Genomic DNA, 16,844 nt, shown 5'->3' with positions numbered 1-16,844 from the left:
TGTGCCCATTGTCCTATGGAATATGTGCTGTTTTAATTCTTATTTAAACCAACAATCATTTGTTAAGCTTCTAAAATGTAACAGGTACTGGGGATACAGATATAAAAAAATAAAAATGAAAACTCCCCCTGCCTCCACAGAACTCATATTCTACTGAAACCCATGATCCTTTGTCATTCACCAAGAATTTTAAATAATTGTTAATAAGAAATTGCCATTTACATGGTTCTTAAGGTTTGCAAAATACTTTACATGCCTTCTATTGAGCCTTCTCTCCACTGCTATACCAAAAATATATCCATTCTACTAATCAGAAATAACCCTCCCAAAAAAACCCCCTCCAAAACAAAACACTGTGTAATAAATGAATCTGTTGAAGAAAAGCTTTTTAGGAAAGAAAATGACTTTGCATATATTGAATTTAATAGACATTTATTCAATGCCTATTATATGCATATGGTTTTAGATGACTTCTTTTTTTCCTATTTGGTTTTCAAGAAAAGGAAGATTCACCAAAAATGTCTTTAATACAGTATAAGGTAATATTTTCTATTTTCTATTTTTACTTTCAGGTAAATGGCATCAAGGTTTAAACTGTAAATACCGAAATGACCACTGCCATCATCCTAACCACTATGGCTTTGACTATTTCTATGGCACGCCACATACACTTTCTTTTTCTTGTAAGCCAGATTCCACCCATGATACAGAATTAACCTTAGCAAGTAAACTTTGGTTTTGCATGGAGCTAATCATCATTGCTGTGCTTACACTGACCGTGGGGAAACTAACTCATTTGGTCTCCGTAAACTGGTTGTTTATTATCTGCATTATTTTCTTTGGCTTCCTTGTGGCCTTTTTTTGGTTCTTCAGTTTTCAAAATTCTATGTATTGGAATTGCATTCTCATGAGACAACAGGAAATTGCAGAGCAACCCATGAAGGCAGAACGAGCTGGTACAATTATGATGAATGAGGCAGTTTCTTTTATCAAAAGGTAACAATTAAATTTTCTTTAGAGGCCTCTTTCTTTGGTCCTGTTTTTATTCATGTTTTAATTTAGATGCCTTAATGCAATGAATTTTTTACTTTGAGTTGGACAAATTTTTGACTTTGGCTTTGAATTTAATGACTCCCTTGGCTGTGACAGTGAAATGGCTTTGTGGTCCTGTAGAAAGGGCACTGGATTTTTTTATTGATTTCAGAATTAATTAAAATCAAAATTAATCTTTGAGCTCTAACCTTATGGTCCTCTAACATATAACAGACATTTACAATAATAATAGTTATTTATATGATGCTTTAAAGTTTATATAATTTTATATACCTCACAACAACCTTGTGAGGGGGACTGCTATTGACATATTCATTTGATAAATCAGGAAATTGAGGATCAGAAAAGTTAAATGACTAGGGTCATATAACTAGTAGATGTTTAAGGCCAGATTTGAACCCAGGTGTCCTTGATGACCAGTCCAGCACTATTCTCTGCCTCTTAAGTTATTGAAGAGCAACTCTGTGCAATGCCTTGTGGTAAACACTATAGGAGATAAAATGGAGGATAGGTTCTGTTTTATTTTACCTGTGTGGGGGGTTAGGGAGAGGCCCATGATAGTGGCAGCATATGGTCTAGGCCTTGAAAAATGGCTAAAAATTGGAGGGAGGAGCTTTAAATAAAACTATTCCAGAATGAGGAAACCAAAGGGTATCAGAAATTACATCAAAAATACCTAATCTTTCATGTTCTTGATTAGTAGTGACAAAAATTAGCAATATTTTCTTGGGAGTTTTCTGACAGAAAGTTATTTTAATTCTCTGGGGAAACATTAAAAACAGATATAATCTCTTCCAGTGATTAGTCATTATGTATACCATTATTTGGTATACAAAATAGAACTTTGAGGCCCAATTCAAATGTGGGAGCTGAACAGCTCTTTGGAGAAGGAAAAATAAGAAAGAAAAGTGAGGGAAAAGGGAAAATTAGCACTGTTGAACAGTTTACTACTACTGATAAGTTAAGTGGCAAAACTAAAATGAACAATCATGCCCCACCCTCTATCTCCCCCCCAAAAGATGGAAAAATCAGTCACTCTTCAACCCCAACCATTTAGGTACATTGTTCTCTTTGTATAGGAGTTATAAGGAACTAGTTCAACAGGTTCATGGTGGTAAAAAATACTTATGTAACCCAGTAAAGAACAGTTTAGTTTCACTTTAATCTAGTTAGGTGTTTATCATCCAGAAATTTCATAAAAAGTTATCATGACTTCAGAAAACCAAACTAAGGAAATCTTATCAGCAATCTCATCATGAAATCTGACTTTGAATTGGTATTAAACCTAGGCATGCTACACAGATAAAATAGTGTTTAGGTATATTTTCCTATTTTATTTTTCCTCGCCTCTTCATATCCAACTTCATAGATTTATTCCATAGTTTTTGAGCACCAGTTCTTTCCTCAATATAGGAATATCATTATCTTGTAGCTATACAGTGGTCATCATTGTTGTTTAGTCATTTCAGTAGTGTCTGACTCTTTGTGACCCCATTTTAGATTTTCTTGGCAAAGACACTGGAGTAGTTTGCCATTTGTTTCTCCAGCTCATTTTACACATGAGGAAACTGAAGCAAATAGGGTTAAGTAACTTGCCCAGAATCACACAACTAATAAATGTCTGAACTCAGATTTGAATTCAGGAAGAGGAATCTTTCTGACTCTAGGCCTGGTACTCTACCCACTATGTCACCTACTTACTCCTACACATATGTTGGGCATTACCCAGCTCAGGAAGTCAACTAGTATTTATTAAGTGCCTACTATGTGTCAGGAAAGTACTGAGGATAAAAGGAAAGGCAAAAACAAACAAAAACTTGGATTTTGTTCTTAGAGAGCTTCCAGTCTCCTGGGGGAGATAACATGGAAACAACTATGTACAGAAAAGATATATATCTATAGCTATATAAAGAGATATTTATATAGAGAGACACACATACATATGTGCATATGTGTATTTCTTATACACATAAACATATATAGCATGTATATATACATATAGACATATACATTCTATATATATGATCTCTATATGAAATATGTATACATATATATATATTTGTATGTGTGTGTTGTGTGTGTATGTGTATGTAATTGGGTGCAGCCTTAGAGGGACAGCCCTATGATTAATTAATTTGCTTATTCTAACTCTTGTTCGTCCAAGTTCTTGCAGAAAATTCCGAGAGAATTCTGATAATTACGAGAGAATCCTTTGGATCATGGATTTACAGTTAGACATTACTTTTAGATCAATGGTCTAAATGCCTTCATTCTCTGAGGGAAACTGAGGCCCAGAAAGGTTAAATGAGTTACCCAAACTCACACATTAGTAGGTTGCAGAGGTGAATATGAACCCAGGTACTCAGGGTCTAAATCTTTGTCCTAATTATCAGTTTGCATCCAATTTCTCATTTTACTGAGTCACCATTTTTCAATATTTCAAGGTTTTATTAATGCCTTTTGTACTCATATCACAGTACTATTTGGATGGACTCTCCCTCTTTTATCTATAACCTCTCAACACTTCCCTGCTTTCTTGTGTCTGAGTGACCATTTTTAAAAATGAACATTTTTCTGGTTGTATAGTAGTATAAACGCTTGGTATTCATTAAACCTAAAATATCTAGAATTATATAATTGACTGATTTACTCCAGAAATCTCCAAGAGAATTTGAATATAAACTATTAGTATTTGTCATATTGGTTATGATTCTATCTCTTCAAACCCAGTTTCATGGAAGAAATAAAATAAACCAAAACCTTATATAGCTACTACATCTCTACAACAACACTTTTATCCTAACACTTTCAAAAATCTCAAAGTACAGTCATTGCAGAAAGTTTGATAGTTGTAGGACAGATTAATGGAGGAATTGAGGATACATTCTTTGACAGTGCTTTCTTTTCTATATTTTCATCCAAACATTTTCAGCTCTTGGTTGAGTTATTATTTTAGAGAAAGAGGTTGGGATGGTGGGGAGAGTTTAACATTTAGGTCAGGAAAACCTGAAATAACAATCTTACCTCAGACTTTTTCTAGCTCCATGACCAAGGGCAAGGCACCTAAGCTCTCTATTTCCTCATATGTAAAATTTGGATGATAATAACTTTAATAGCCTACAGACATATAGGCATGTCAAGAAGGGTATGCTAGCCTGCCTTTGGTAGATTGCCCACAGTCTTCCTCTGAAGAAGAAGGGAGAAGCAATAGTAATGGTCCCCACATCCTGTCTGTATGGTGTGCCAGTATACCCTTGTAGGTATGTGTGTTCTCCTAAGGGTGGTTGTGAGGCTCAATTAAGATAATATATGCAAATCATTTGCAAAGTTTAAAGTCTCTATTAATATCATTATCATCATCATCATTATTATGATCATGCATCAATGAAAAGAACAATTTGTAAAGAGATTTTTATTAATGATTGTCTATAAGCTTTAAATAGAGGTTTTTTTCTAAGTTTTCTGGGTTTCTATGGAATGTGCTGATCAAGAGTCCTTTCCGTAATTTTTATATAGGACTTTATTGTAATTATATGGAGGACACCAAGAATAATCTAATCAATGTGAAGATAAGGAAAAAAATTTATATTATCATATTAATTATATTATCACAATTTCACAATATATAACATTATATTAATCTGTGTGTAGTTAAATTTTTAATCTCATGCAAAATCCCATTTGTTTCTGTCTTTTTAGAAGCAAAGATAGACCTTTCCTCCTTTTTTATTCTCTTTTACATGTCCATGTACCTCTTCCCACAACAAATGAGTTTATTGGAATTAGCAACCATAGCTTTTATGGAGACAATGTAGAAGAGATGGACTTTCTGGTGGGTAAGTGAAAGAACCTATTCCTATTACACAACATGTAGATGTCTGAGATATAATTATGAAGCTTGTCTTCAGCAGTCAGTCAGCTTCCTCTTTGTACCTTGCTGCCTTGGAAAGGACTCCCTTTCCCTATCTTTTCTTTGTTCTCAGCATCTTCCTCCTCTCTCTTCCCTTTGTTCACATTAGGGAGACACTGAGCAGCCTTCTGAAGATTTGGGAGTATTGGTTGTAGCTATAGGGAATCCATAATAGCAAAAGACACCTTGCATTTCACACTGCTGCCCTGATTCTTGGGTTGTATCAGTAAAGGAAAAGAGAAGACACATACATTGCTCGCCACTGTCACTGACTGGTAGAGCTATCAATTAGCATGAGAGGAGATATGAAATGTGATAAAAACTCTAATTAACTGGCCTGAAAGTGATGGAACATTCACTCAACCAATAATAATTATGGAAAGAGGTATTCATTAGTGTAGTCTTGCTTCCCATTGCCAGATCTTTTCATATCATTTTACTGTCTTAAGTTACTGAGGGCTTCCTTTTTTTTGGAACAGTACCAGGACTTGGGAGCACCCTTTGTTTCAATGTTTCCTTGAATCCTGACTTATCAAAATTGATTTTTCCTGTTTCTCATTCTCTATCTATTAGCTTCTTAATAGCATAGAAAAATGACTAAGATCACTCATGTTGCATAGGGAAGAATTGAATATCATCTATCTATCAACCAACTATCTATCTATCTATCTATCTATCTATCTATCTATCTATCTATCTATCTATCTATCTATCGTCTATCTATTGATGTGCTGTGGTAAAAGTTTAACAACTGGTTTAAAATATATGCACAATTATCATTTATTTATTTAAGGATTTGTTGGCAAATAGCATTGGAAGAAAGGAGGCCAGTGGATAGAAAGTTGAACTCAGAATCAGGAAGACCTGGGCTCAAGCCCTGTCTCTGATACATTCAGCCTGTGTGGCCTTGGGCAAGTTACTTAATGTCCCAGGTAACACTAAGACTATAAATTGCAAAGCAGGTAAGCTGGTATATTGGCAGGAGGCGTTTCCTTCCTAGGATTTCCCCAAACTAATATAATCATACATGTCAAAAAAACCCAACTCTATAAAATAGAATTTATACTTTGAGAGGAAATGAATAATCTAAGCATAATGGATCTGGTGCAGCTTGCTTGAGGGATGTCATTACTCCATATGAAGGACCCTTGGTAGTTGCTTCAGAAGAATTGCATTGACATATAACTGAATTTCATTAGAGAGCTTGTGGAATACATGGAGAGCATTCTGTAACTAAGTCTGGTGGGCTAACCACATAGAATAGTTCTATCAGTTTAGCAAGCTGAGAGGTTTGTGAATGTGTTAGATCTTCATGATATAATAATGATATTTTATAGAATATCATGCATGTCCTACATTACATTACCTTTATCTCCTATCAAAATGTGTATTACATATCTGTATTTGTCTTACAGTAGTTTCTATAAAATGTGACTTTACAGGTTCAAAATTAAGTTCATTTTCTATCAGTTGATAATTGAGATGGCTTTTGTAAATCATTTTCCTTTATAGAAATGTTGGTCATTCATAAGATAATCAATTAATAAACATTTATTAAGTATCTACTATGTATCAGCACTATGCTTAGTGCTGGGGATACAAAAAGGGACAAAAGATAATCCCTGATCTCAAAGAGCTTATAATCTATGGAGTAGACAACATGCAAACATATATACAAAGTGAGCTATATACAAGATAAATAGGACATAATTAAAAGAAGGTACTCATATACATTATTCTTTTTACACTTTTACAAAATATTAGATAATAATAAAAATATTAAAAGCTTTACAATTTATGGATGACACCAATTACATTTTTTTTCCTTGAAGGCAAAATTCTTGATAGTATTGATGCAAATGGTTTGACAAACAACACAATTGTGTACTTCACCTCAGACCATGGAGGGCATCTGGAGGCCATGAGAGGAAGGGTTCATGTAGGGGGCTACAATGGAATATATAAAGGTAAGAAGAGTGAAGAGTGTTGGAGGATTGTTTTAGGCTTAAACTCTTTGATGCTGTGTTCTTCTTGGTCAATAACTTAAGCAGATAGTAAAGCAAAGTGACCCAAATCAGCTAATGCTGCTATGGAAAAAAAAAAATCTTACTTGAATTCTGGAGGGGTTGGTTATAAGGAAGTTTTTCTAACCTGTTCTTATGAATGTAAAAAGGACAAGCACACACTTCTTCATAAAAGAGATTTTTTGGTGTAGACATTTCTTTTCATTCTTATACTTTAGGAAATATTGAAGGTAAAGAGTATGTAGGAAGGAGGATCAAGCAACAGGAAGAAGGGAAAAACAGGGAAAGGCATCAGTAGGGATGACTTCTGAGGATGCCTCTAATGATTAGGTGCAATCCTTGACCTAGTTTCTAGTGATAATAGGAAAATCAGAGCCCTGGAAAAGGAACATTGAGTAGGAGATAGAAAATGGCTAACTTGGTTTTAACTCCTGGAGTCATGCACATTGGATGTCATGTCATTGTTACTATTGTTGTTGTCGTATTTTGAGGAAAAATCCTTGATATTTGATGCCAATGGCTTAGAAACAGCACGATCATCCACCCCTTCCTTCCCTATCTCCTTGCAGGATATTATTTATTTGTAAAGTTTGGGACCCTTAAGGCATAGTAAGAGCTCACATTTCAACAGTGTTTTTCAATAGCACTTTTCTCAGAACAGCCCAGTGAACATTATTGTTGCTATTTGATAGAGGAGGAAAAAAGACTGGGGATCTGAGAGGTTAGATGACCGGTCTATGAACTATGGCACAGCTAGTTTCAGCCATTCAACAAATGTTAAGTGCTTACTGTATGCCACGCACCTTGCTAAACATCAGGGATACAAAGAAAGGCAAAAACACATTTCTGGATCTCAAAGAGCCCTCAGCTTCCTCATTTGTAAAATGGGGATAACAATAGTACCTACCTCCCAGGGTTTTTGTGAGGGACAATGAGATATTTGTAAAGCACTTTGTAAAAATTAAATACTAGCTGTTAGTATATTTTATATATATATATATAGATATATATATATACACATATGTATATATACGCACACAATATTATATGACAACAACAATAACAATAAGACAGGCCTTCTGCTTAAGGTAGGATTTGGGCTGTCTTCAGCCAGAATTCCAATTGTGGGCTGCAGATTCCTAGTGTAGCACTCCTTAATTATACCACATTACCTCCTTAGTTTGAGGTAACATATCAAAATGATAAAAACCATTAAAGGTCTTGAGATCTACTGACTCTGTGATATTTATAGTAGCTCACTCAAAAAAAAAATTCTCAATATCTCTAAGTTCAGAGATTCAGTCTATATAGTTGTTATGGTCCTGCTGTCTCCTCTGACTCTGAAACTAGTGGGGACATGTCTTTTCATTTGGTTACACTTGGGTTATTGCAGGGATAATTCCATTCAGGTACCCTCAGGGATAAAGCCTCTTTTCCAATCCTACTACCACCAGTGACCCCATTTTTTCTTGCATGGTTCTATTGCAATGGCTTATCAATCTCCCCATCACTGGCCTCTCCTTTTTTCAATCCTTTGGACACAGTACAGAAAGCTTAATTATCCTAAGCATTTTTTTGATGATATAAATCCCCAGCTGAAAGACCTGTAATTAGCTGACTGCTAATTTAAATCCAAATTCATTTTTTGGCATTCAAGCCTCTCTATGTTTTAGCTCCAACCTAACCTTTTCTTCCTCCACGCCCTTCAGCTTCATTATACTATGTTTCAATTACACTGGATTAGCAATTGTTTGAATAGACCTTGAGACATTTCCCATCTCTTCACCTTTATGTAATATTCCCTCTATCTGACTTTCAAAGTTTTATTCATCTCTCAAAGCCCAACTCAAATGCTACTTCCTTCATCAAGTACTGATTGTTCTTCATAGGATATGATCTATCCTTTGAAGCCTACTAAAATTTATGCTAATCTATGATTTTTATTATATTGTGCCTTGCATTATAGTTATTTGAGCAGTTGTCTTATCCCCTTACAAGTCAATTTAGTTAAACAAAGATTTCTTGAGTCTCTTATGCATAAAGAAGGAACTCTGCCAAATTCTGAGGATACAAAGATGAAAAAAAAATAAGACACATCTTTTTGATCTCAAGCAGTTTTCAATCTAATGGGGAATGCGCAGGAATGAAATATAGAGTTATATTACATTAGAAAATTAAATACATGGATAAGTCAGAGTAGCTTGAGAGTTTCAAGGGAGGGATATTTTAAGTTCCTCGAAATCAAGGACCAAATCTTATTCATCTTTGTAGCAACTGCAGCACCCAGCAGCAAACTACGTCATTAAATTGAACAGAAGGAATTATCAAATCAAACTTAATCAGTCAGTAAGCATGTAATAAGAGATTATAATGTGCCAAGAACTGTGCTAAGTACTGAGAATATGAAGACAAAAGTGAAAAAGTCCCTGCCTTCAAAAACTTTACATTCTAATGGGACAAACAACATGTAAACATATAAGTATATGCTAAATATATACAAAATGAATACCAAGTGGTTGTAGGAGAGAGGGCACTTAGTATAAAGGAAGATTGGGATAAATAAGTAATGAGGAATCACCAGAAGTTATGAGGAATAGATGGATTGGTTCTAGTGTCTGAAGGAATTCACTTGGACAGTCTCTAATTTAAAGAAAGGCATTTTTGGGGTGACACACCCAAGCAGTCCGTTTCCATGTGGGAAAAAACAGAGCATAGAAGGCAGGCACTGCCCCCCTAAGGGATGCAGAGCAATTGGCCAGGTTAAAGGTCTGGTTTAAATAGAATTTTACAGAATAGGAGGAACAGGAACCAGAGAAGGGAGAAGGGGATATCAGGGATATCAGGTAGTCTCAAAGTGCTTTTGTCATACAGATAAACAAAGAGAATAGAAAAGGGGAGGGGAGAGTTCTACTGTAATGTCAGGCTGATTGGTGGTACTTTGTGAAAGCACACAGCTAAGTCCATGGTGTGGGGCTTTCATGCATAGTCTTCTTTGATCACTTTTCTGGCTGGTCACACCCTGCATCTTATCTCATACGTCACATCTTGAGTCCTGCTTGCTCCATCTGTCTCCTTTCTGCCTCACCTTGTCGAAGGTAGAACTTAATCTGACCCTTGAAGAAAACCAGAAATTTCAAGACATTAAAGAGAGGACGTAATGTTCTCTACATGTAGGGGACAGCCAGTGTGAAGGCACACAGACAAGAAATGGAGTGTTGTGTATACAAACAGCAAAGAGTCTTGTATGGCTGAATTATAGAGTTAAGGGAGGATAGTGACTGAAAAGATAGGAAGAGGTCAGGTTATGAAAAGCATCATATGTCAAAATGAGAAGTTTCCATTTGATCCTGGATACAAGAAGGAGTCCCTGGAATTTACTGAGCAGACCTCTACTTTATGAAATTAAATTGGTAGCACTGTGGAATATGGATTAGAGTGGAGAGAAGTTTGAGGCAAAGGAGAATACATAAGAAACTGTTGCGATAGTGCAAATGAGTTGTGATGTAGGCCAGAACTAGGGTGTTAGTTGTGTGATTGAAGAGGAAAGAAAAGATGAGAAAGATTTGTTAGGCAAGAATTAACATATATGGAGCAATTGAATATGAGGAGTCAAGGAAGATACTGAGACTTCAAGCCTGTGTGCCTAAGGAGGATGGTGCTGCCCTGAGTGATATTAAAGAAGTTCAGAAGAAGCATGGGTTTTGGAGGGGAAACACTGAATAATGAAGGACACATAATTACCTATTAGATGTGTTGAGTTTGAGATGCTTCTGAAACATTCAGTGCTAAACATTTAATAACCAACTGGTGATGTGGGATTGGGGGACAAGAGAAAGATTAGGACCGAATATATGAATATGTGATAATAGTTGAGATAATAATGGAAATGTGATTGTCATGGTGATTGAAAGAGACTGCAGAGATAAATTGTGTTCTAGATTTCAATTAAGAGACATTAATTTCCTTCAACTTCTAAGATGGATCATTGTATGTAAGTTTTTTTTTCTTCCTTCTGTGGATTCAGGTTTGCACAACACAAAACTTTTCAGTCATCCCACATGATACCTAACTTTGATTTACAAATGCAAGCAAGGATGACCGCATAAAAATGTTGATTTTTTCTGTTTTTATTTTTGTTTTTGTATTCTAACAGTGTCTAATATTTCCTTTTCCTTTTATTAAGCAGGTGTTTGTAAACATGTTGCTTGTTTTCTAACAGACCTCTTCTCTATAACAGAAAAACTCAAAGCTTATGCCTTACTAATACCAGAACTGAGTAACCTATATTTTCATATGTCTCCATCTATGAAAGAAAATGAATTTCCTTCCTGAAGTACAGATCTGACCATGGCAGATAAACTCCCTATTGCCTCTATGATCAAATATGAAATTTTCTGGTTTCTTTGCCCCAGAAAAACTCCCTATTACCTCTATGATCAAATATGAAAATTTCTGGTTCCTAAAGACCTTTACGACCTACCTTCTTTCTACCTTTCCAGTATTCTTATGCTTTGCTTACCCTCAAATACTATGATTTTGCAACACTATTCTTGCTGTTCCTTGCCCAAGATTTTTCATCATTTTACTCCGTTCCTTTTCACTGTCCGTACCTTTTGCCTGGAATACTTTCCTTCCTTACCTTCACCAAATGGCTTCCTTAGCTTCCTTTAAGACTTTATTCAAATCTTAGCTTCTTCAAGAGGCCTGCTGTGGTCCTCCCTCACTGCTAGTGATTTCTCTCTGACATTACTTCCATCTAACCCGAATGTATTCTTTGTACAAAATTGTTTACATATCTCCCCAACTGGAATGTTAGCTCCTTGAAACCATGAACTGTTTTTGCCCTGTTTTGTATTCCCCATACTTAGTCCAGTGCTAGACATATATTAAGTACTTAATAAATGCCTGTTGCCTGATATTTGGAGATACACACACACACACACACAAGCCTACATGTATGTATGTATATACACAGGATGTCCCAAAAGTCTTAATGCTACTTAAGCTTTGTAAGCATTCTCACTGCTAAGAATATTTTAGGTGGATATGGTGATTTGTTTTTTAACATGTAGGTGGAAAAGGAATGGCAGGCTGGGAAGGTGGAATCCGAGTCCCAGGGATTATTAGATGGCCAGGAATGTTGACAGCTGGAAAAGTTATTGAGGAACCTACAAGTTTGATGGATATTTACCCAACTCTAGCTGCACTAGTAGGGGCAACTTTGCCTCAGGATAGGTAAGAAAAAATATCTAAAATACTCATCATCTTTACTTTCTCATAAAAGGAAATAAAAATTTTAAAAGTTTAGTTCTCTTCTCAAGACTTTCTTTGCCAAATATCTTGGTAGTTTTCTCTTTGCACATGGTTGTATCTATTGATTGTATAGACAGACAAGACATATCTGATTCCACCAACACAGGGAAGCTTTGCATAAATAGATCTTGATTCATTAATCATGTTTTTGTGAATCATTATGAAGATGAGAAAGTATAGGACAGATGAACATAGAAGATGAGACTAGCTCTTCTTGTATATGGGTAGATAATTATTCTTATAGTCTCTAATGTTCAAGATGCAAAGTCATTATGAAATAAGAAAAGGGGTGGTATTGGTGACCAACAACTAGTGGTTCTTCCAGTTCACTCAAGCTGGTTCTCCATGTTTCATCAGGAACTATCTTATGATACTTTTAAGTCCAAATAAAAAGTTGATTTCTTAACATCTGCATATATCCTTGACTTTTAAATAGAATTCAGTTGAAGGCAGATGTTTTTAAAGTTTTTTTTAACTTTTTTTTTTACTCATATCTAGGAAGTTATATTGCCAGAGAAAAATTAGATTGGTTCTGTTTTTGTTAATAGAACCATCTTCATTCATTCATTCAATATGTTGTGTATATTATATTACATTAAATTATAATTGTTTTAATAAAATAATTGCTACTTCTTTTAATAAAAAAATTTAGAATTATCTAGTCCACTAAGTAGGTCCATTATTCTAGGAACTAAGGTTTAGTATTTTTTTTGAATATTTATTATGGTAAATTGCATCTCTCCAGAAAAAAATCACAAATGTTTGTGCAATCTTTCTAGTTATAGAATTCATTAATTTTAAGATAAACTGTGACAAGTAGAAATTACTTTAATAGAACAAGAAAATCTGATGTGAATGTATTAAAGGAAAATAACCTCATTGTCTGAGCTAGGGGAAATCAGAGTAAATCACCAGGTTGTTTTTTTTTGTTGTTGTTGTTGTCCTTTAAAATGCTCATTAAATTTTTAGAATTTTACTTCTCTAAAAATATATTACTTTCTTTATTTCAGCATTAGTTTCAAGAAATTTGAGTTTTTTTAGAATTTTTTCAAGTGTCAAATTACATTTTCCAAGGAAATTTCCAAGGTTTTATATGTGTACAGAGGAATGATTTAAGTTTTACAATAATATCAGTATATCTACCTTGGACAAAATCTCTGACATCTCAAAATCTTTGAGAAATATAGGATTTTCTACCTAATGGTTGGTGTTCAAAAGTGGATTTTAAGTGTATTTTTCTTTCTTTCTTTTTTAAAAAATTTAGTTCAATTCCAAATGCTTTCCCTTCCTCTACCCCTTCCCCACTCATTGAGAAGGCAAGAAATGTGATAAAGGTTATTTTTCTATAAATGTGTACATGATTGATAAACACAGTTTGCAAGTAACATTCTGTAATGTCTGAAGGCTACATTTAAGATCACTATTTTATTTTTCTGAAACCTTAAATATTCCAAATAAAATCCTGCTTTTCTTCTACTATGTTTAGGTCCTAGTAGGAATAATGTATAAGAGAACACAATTGATTCCAAATTGGAAAAAAATTATTCAAGAAAAATTATCAGACATGGTTCATGACTGTGAAACTGCTCTTTTTGCAGACTTCAGAGATATTGCTCTAAATAATAATGCTGCTACAAATAACCAGTGATCCTACTGGTTATATATTGCCTCATATTCACCTCTGAAAATTTTATCAACATGTCTGTATCTAAGGATTCAGCGTGATTCAGAGGAAAAAAAGTATTGACTTTGGGAATAAGGTGACATAGGTCCAAACCTTAAAACTCCAGTAGCACCAACTCCAATCTTTCTTTGAAGGCCTGTTTTTATGTTTTATGTGTGACTATTCCTACATCGTTCTGGATAGTAGCACACATATAATAGCTTAAAGACTGAGCATGACTAATGTGTAACAGAGAAGAACAATTAGCAAATTAATAAATTAGGTTTCTATATATGCTTATATTAGGGGTTGAGGGAGGAAAGACTCACAACTTTGTCTCTTGTACCTCTTTCTCTATGTGCCTGATCACATTCTGATTTGTACTATGTTTATTTGTATGTATTGCATTCATGAGTCTTAACTCCCATGCGGGATTATAAAGTTATGCGAGGGCCATGCTTTATTTGTCTTTGTATTGCCTATAGTCCTCTACTAAAGTCATACTTTGATGAATCATTTGATTTGGAGATCACCTATGATTCTTGAATGCTATTGTATTAAATCATAAGCTCTAGAAGACTGCTGCACTTTGAGTATAGAGTTAGTGATGCCTGTGGTCCAAGGGTCAAACTTAGATAAATTTGGAAAAGATTGGCTCATGGCCAAAAAGTTGCTTGCCAGGTGGCGAGTTATTTTAGTGCAGAGGTGTAGCATGAGTACATAGGCTATTTAATGTTTATGTAGGATTTGCTATGTATGTTGATGGGAACAAATACTGACTTTTATGAAATCATGAATATTTTGATTCTACAAGAATTCCCCCCATGACAAACATCAAATAGTGGGCACTATATAAATGTTAACTGAAGAAAAAATAATCACTTATTAGTTTAAGATTCTGTGGTGTTTCAATCATAGGCTTTGGAATATATGAAAGTTTTCTTGGGAAATATAAATTGTGAAACTGAATGATTTTTATGGGAAATTGATTACATAGGGCTTTACTAATATCCACTAAGTTAATTAAGGTAGAAGGTCTCACTTAAAACAATATAAACAGAATTTTAATTAATCCATGGGTTAACTTTTCTTTACCGCAGTAGATACTACCCAGTATTAGTCTTTAAAGCTTATTTATCTTTACAATATATCTATATATGTATGTGTATTGGTAGGTTTCTATCATTTGTGTTTTTAATGACTGAGTCTGTTACAATAGCTTGTAATCTCCTTGAGGAATAGAATTACTTTCTTTATAATACTTTGATATTTCCAAGATTGTGAAATCAGTTCTTTTTGTTGCTGCAGAGTGATTGATGGACGAGATCTTATGCCCTTATTGAAGGGAGAAGTTCAACACTCAGAGCATGAATTCTTGTACCACTACTGTGGCCCATTTTTACACGCTGTACGGTGGCACCCAAAGAACAGTGAGTATTAAATATGCATGTAGTGGGAAATAGGCTTAAGGATCAAAATTCTGTTTCCACTCCTGGATATGTGACCTTGACTATGTTGCTTATACTCTTTGGGTGAGTTTTTTTTTTTTAAATTTATTTTTCTCTTCAGAAAAAACAAAGGGATTGGGTTGGTTGACCTCTGAAGTCCTGACCATTCTGAACATCGTACAATGTTACCTGATGCAATCCAACAAAAATATGTGTGATAACTTCTTTCTAAACTTCACACCTTCCTGAAAGTCGTTACAATTAGTCTAAGATGTAGGGAATATTTTAAAGTAATATTTGTTTTGAGGAATGGATCAAATCAATGCTATTTTGGGAGAAAATGAGATGAGAAAAGAGTTGTAGTTTTGTATCGAAGGGTTATTACCACAAAGAAGGAAATGATTTCCTAAGAGTAAGGAGATGATCATTTTATCAGTTTTGGAAAGGAGATATGTGAAAACAGTTGTACTTTAGACAAAAGACTAGCAGTGTCATATGTGGGAAAATGGGGAAGGTTTTACATATGATGTGGTTTCTCTAACAGAATATATGTGTTTTTTCCCCCTTGACCTTTAGGTGATGCCATTTGGAAGGTCCATTTTGTGACTCCAGTTTTCCATCCCAAAGGAGCAATAGGTTGCTATGATACCTTATTTTGCCCATGTGTAGGGGAAAATGTTACACATCATGATCCACCTTTGCTGTTTGAAATCTCAAGGGATCCTTCTGAATACAAGCCCCTCTCCCGAGACAATGAACCCATCTATGATACAGTGATAAAGACAGTAAAAAGAGCATTGAAGAAGCATCGAAAGACACTCACACCTGTCACAGAGCAACTTACTTTGTATAACAAAGATCTAATATGGCTGAAGCCATGTTGTGGTGTTTTCCCATTCTGTCTGTGTGATAAGGAAGTTGGAAATTTTACTATGTAATTATATCTAAAAATATAATAAGATGCTTCCCATTAAAAACTGCTTCTTTCAAAATTTTATTGACTAATAACTAGCCTTCCAGTAAAGTTACAACTTATTCAATAACTTTAATATTCAGGAGCAGCATGATACAATGGGTGGAGTGCCCAATTTGGATTTAGAGACCTACTGGGTTCCTAATTCTGGGTTGCCACTAACTACATGTATAGGCTTGGTCATGTGTCTTAACCTCTCTGAGTCTCAATTTCTATATCTATAAAATGATAAAATTCTTTTAAGATCCCTTCTAGATTGAAATGAATGATCTCATGATCATGTGACTTTCTGTTCACTCACTGACACTTTTGGAACTCTACTAGTGAATGACCATTAGACTTTACATTTTGCTTTCTCAAAAATGTGATGAATTCAAAAGGGGCAAGAATTTCTAGTTATTGGTTTTTTTTTTTGTGTGTGTGTATATGTGTGTCCTCTGCAAAATACTCATCCATACAT

General features: G+C 34.7%; 1 protein-coding gene across 1 annotated transcript in view; it reads left to right on the top strand.

The window, feature by feature from the left end:
- The window catches only part of ARSF (arylsulfatase F), a 36,531-nt gene extending 20,182 nt beyond the window's left edge, over window positions 1-16,349 (top strand). The window contains exons 6-11 of the mRNA XM_027842439.1: window positions 573-996; window positions 4,753-4,889; window positions 6,796-6,930; window positions 12,060-12,222; window positions 15,272-15,393; window positions 15,988-16,349. Coding sequence (XP_027698240.1) covers window positions 573-996; window positions 4,753-4,889; window positions 6,796-6,930; window positions 12,060-12,222; window positions 15,272-15,393; window positions 15,988-16,349 — 1,343 coding nt within the window. The remainder of the gene's footprint in view (window positions 1-572; window positions 997-4,752; window positions 4,890-6,795; window positions 6,931-12,059; window positions 12,223-15,271; window positions 15,394-15,987) is intronic.
- Window positions 16,350-16,844: the final 495 nt, after the last annotated feature.

The sequence above is a fragment of the Vombatus ursinus genome, unplaced genomic scaffold (assembly GCF_900497805.2).
Source record: "Vombatus ursinus unplaced genomic scaffold, bare-nosed wombat genome assembly UNPS02014872.1, whole genome shotgun sequence".
NCBI classification, from domain to species: Eukaryota; Metazoa; Chordata; class Mammalia; order Diprotodontia; family Vombatidae; genus Vombatus; species Vombatus ursinus.
Note: the sequence above shows the minus strand (reverse complement) of the source record. Positions and strands in the feature narration are given on the sequence as shown.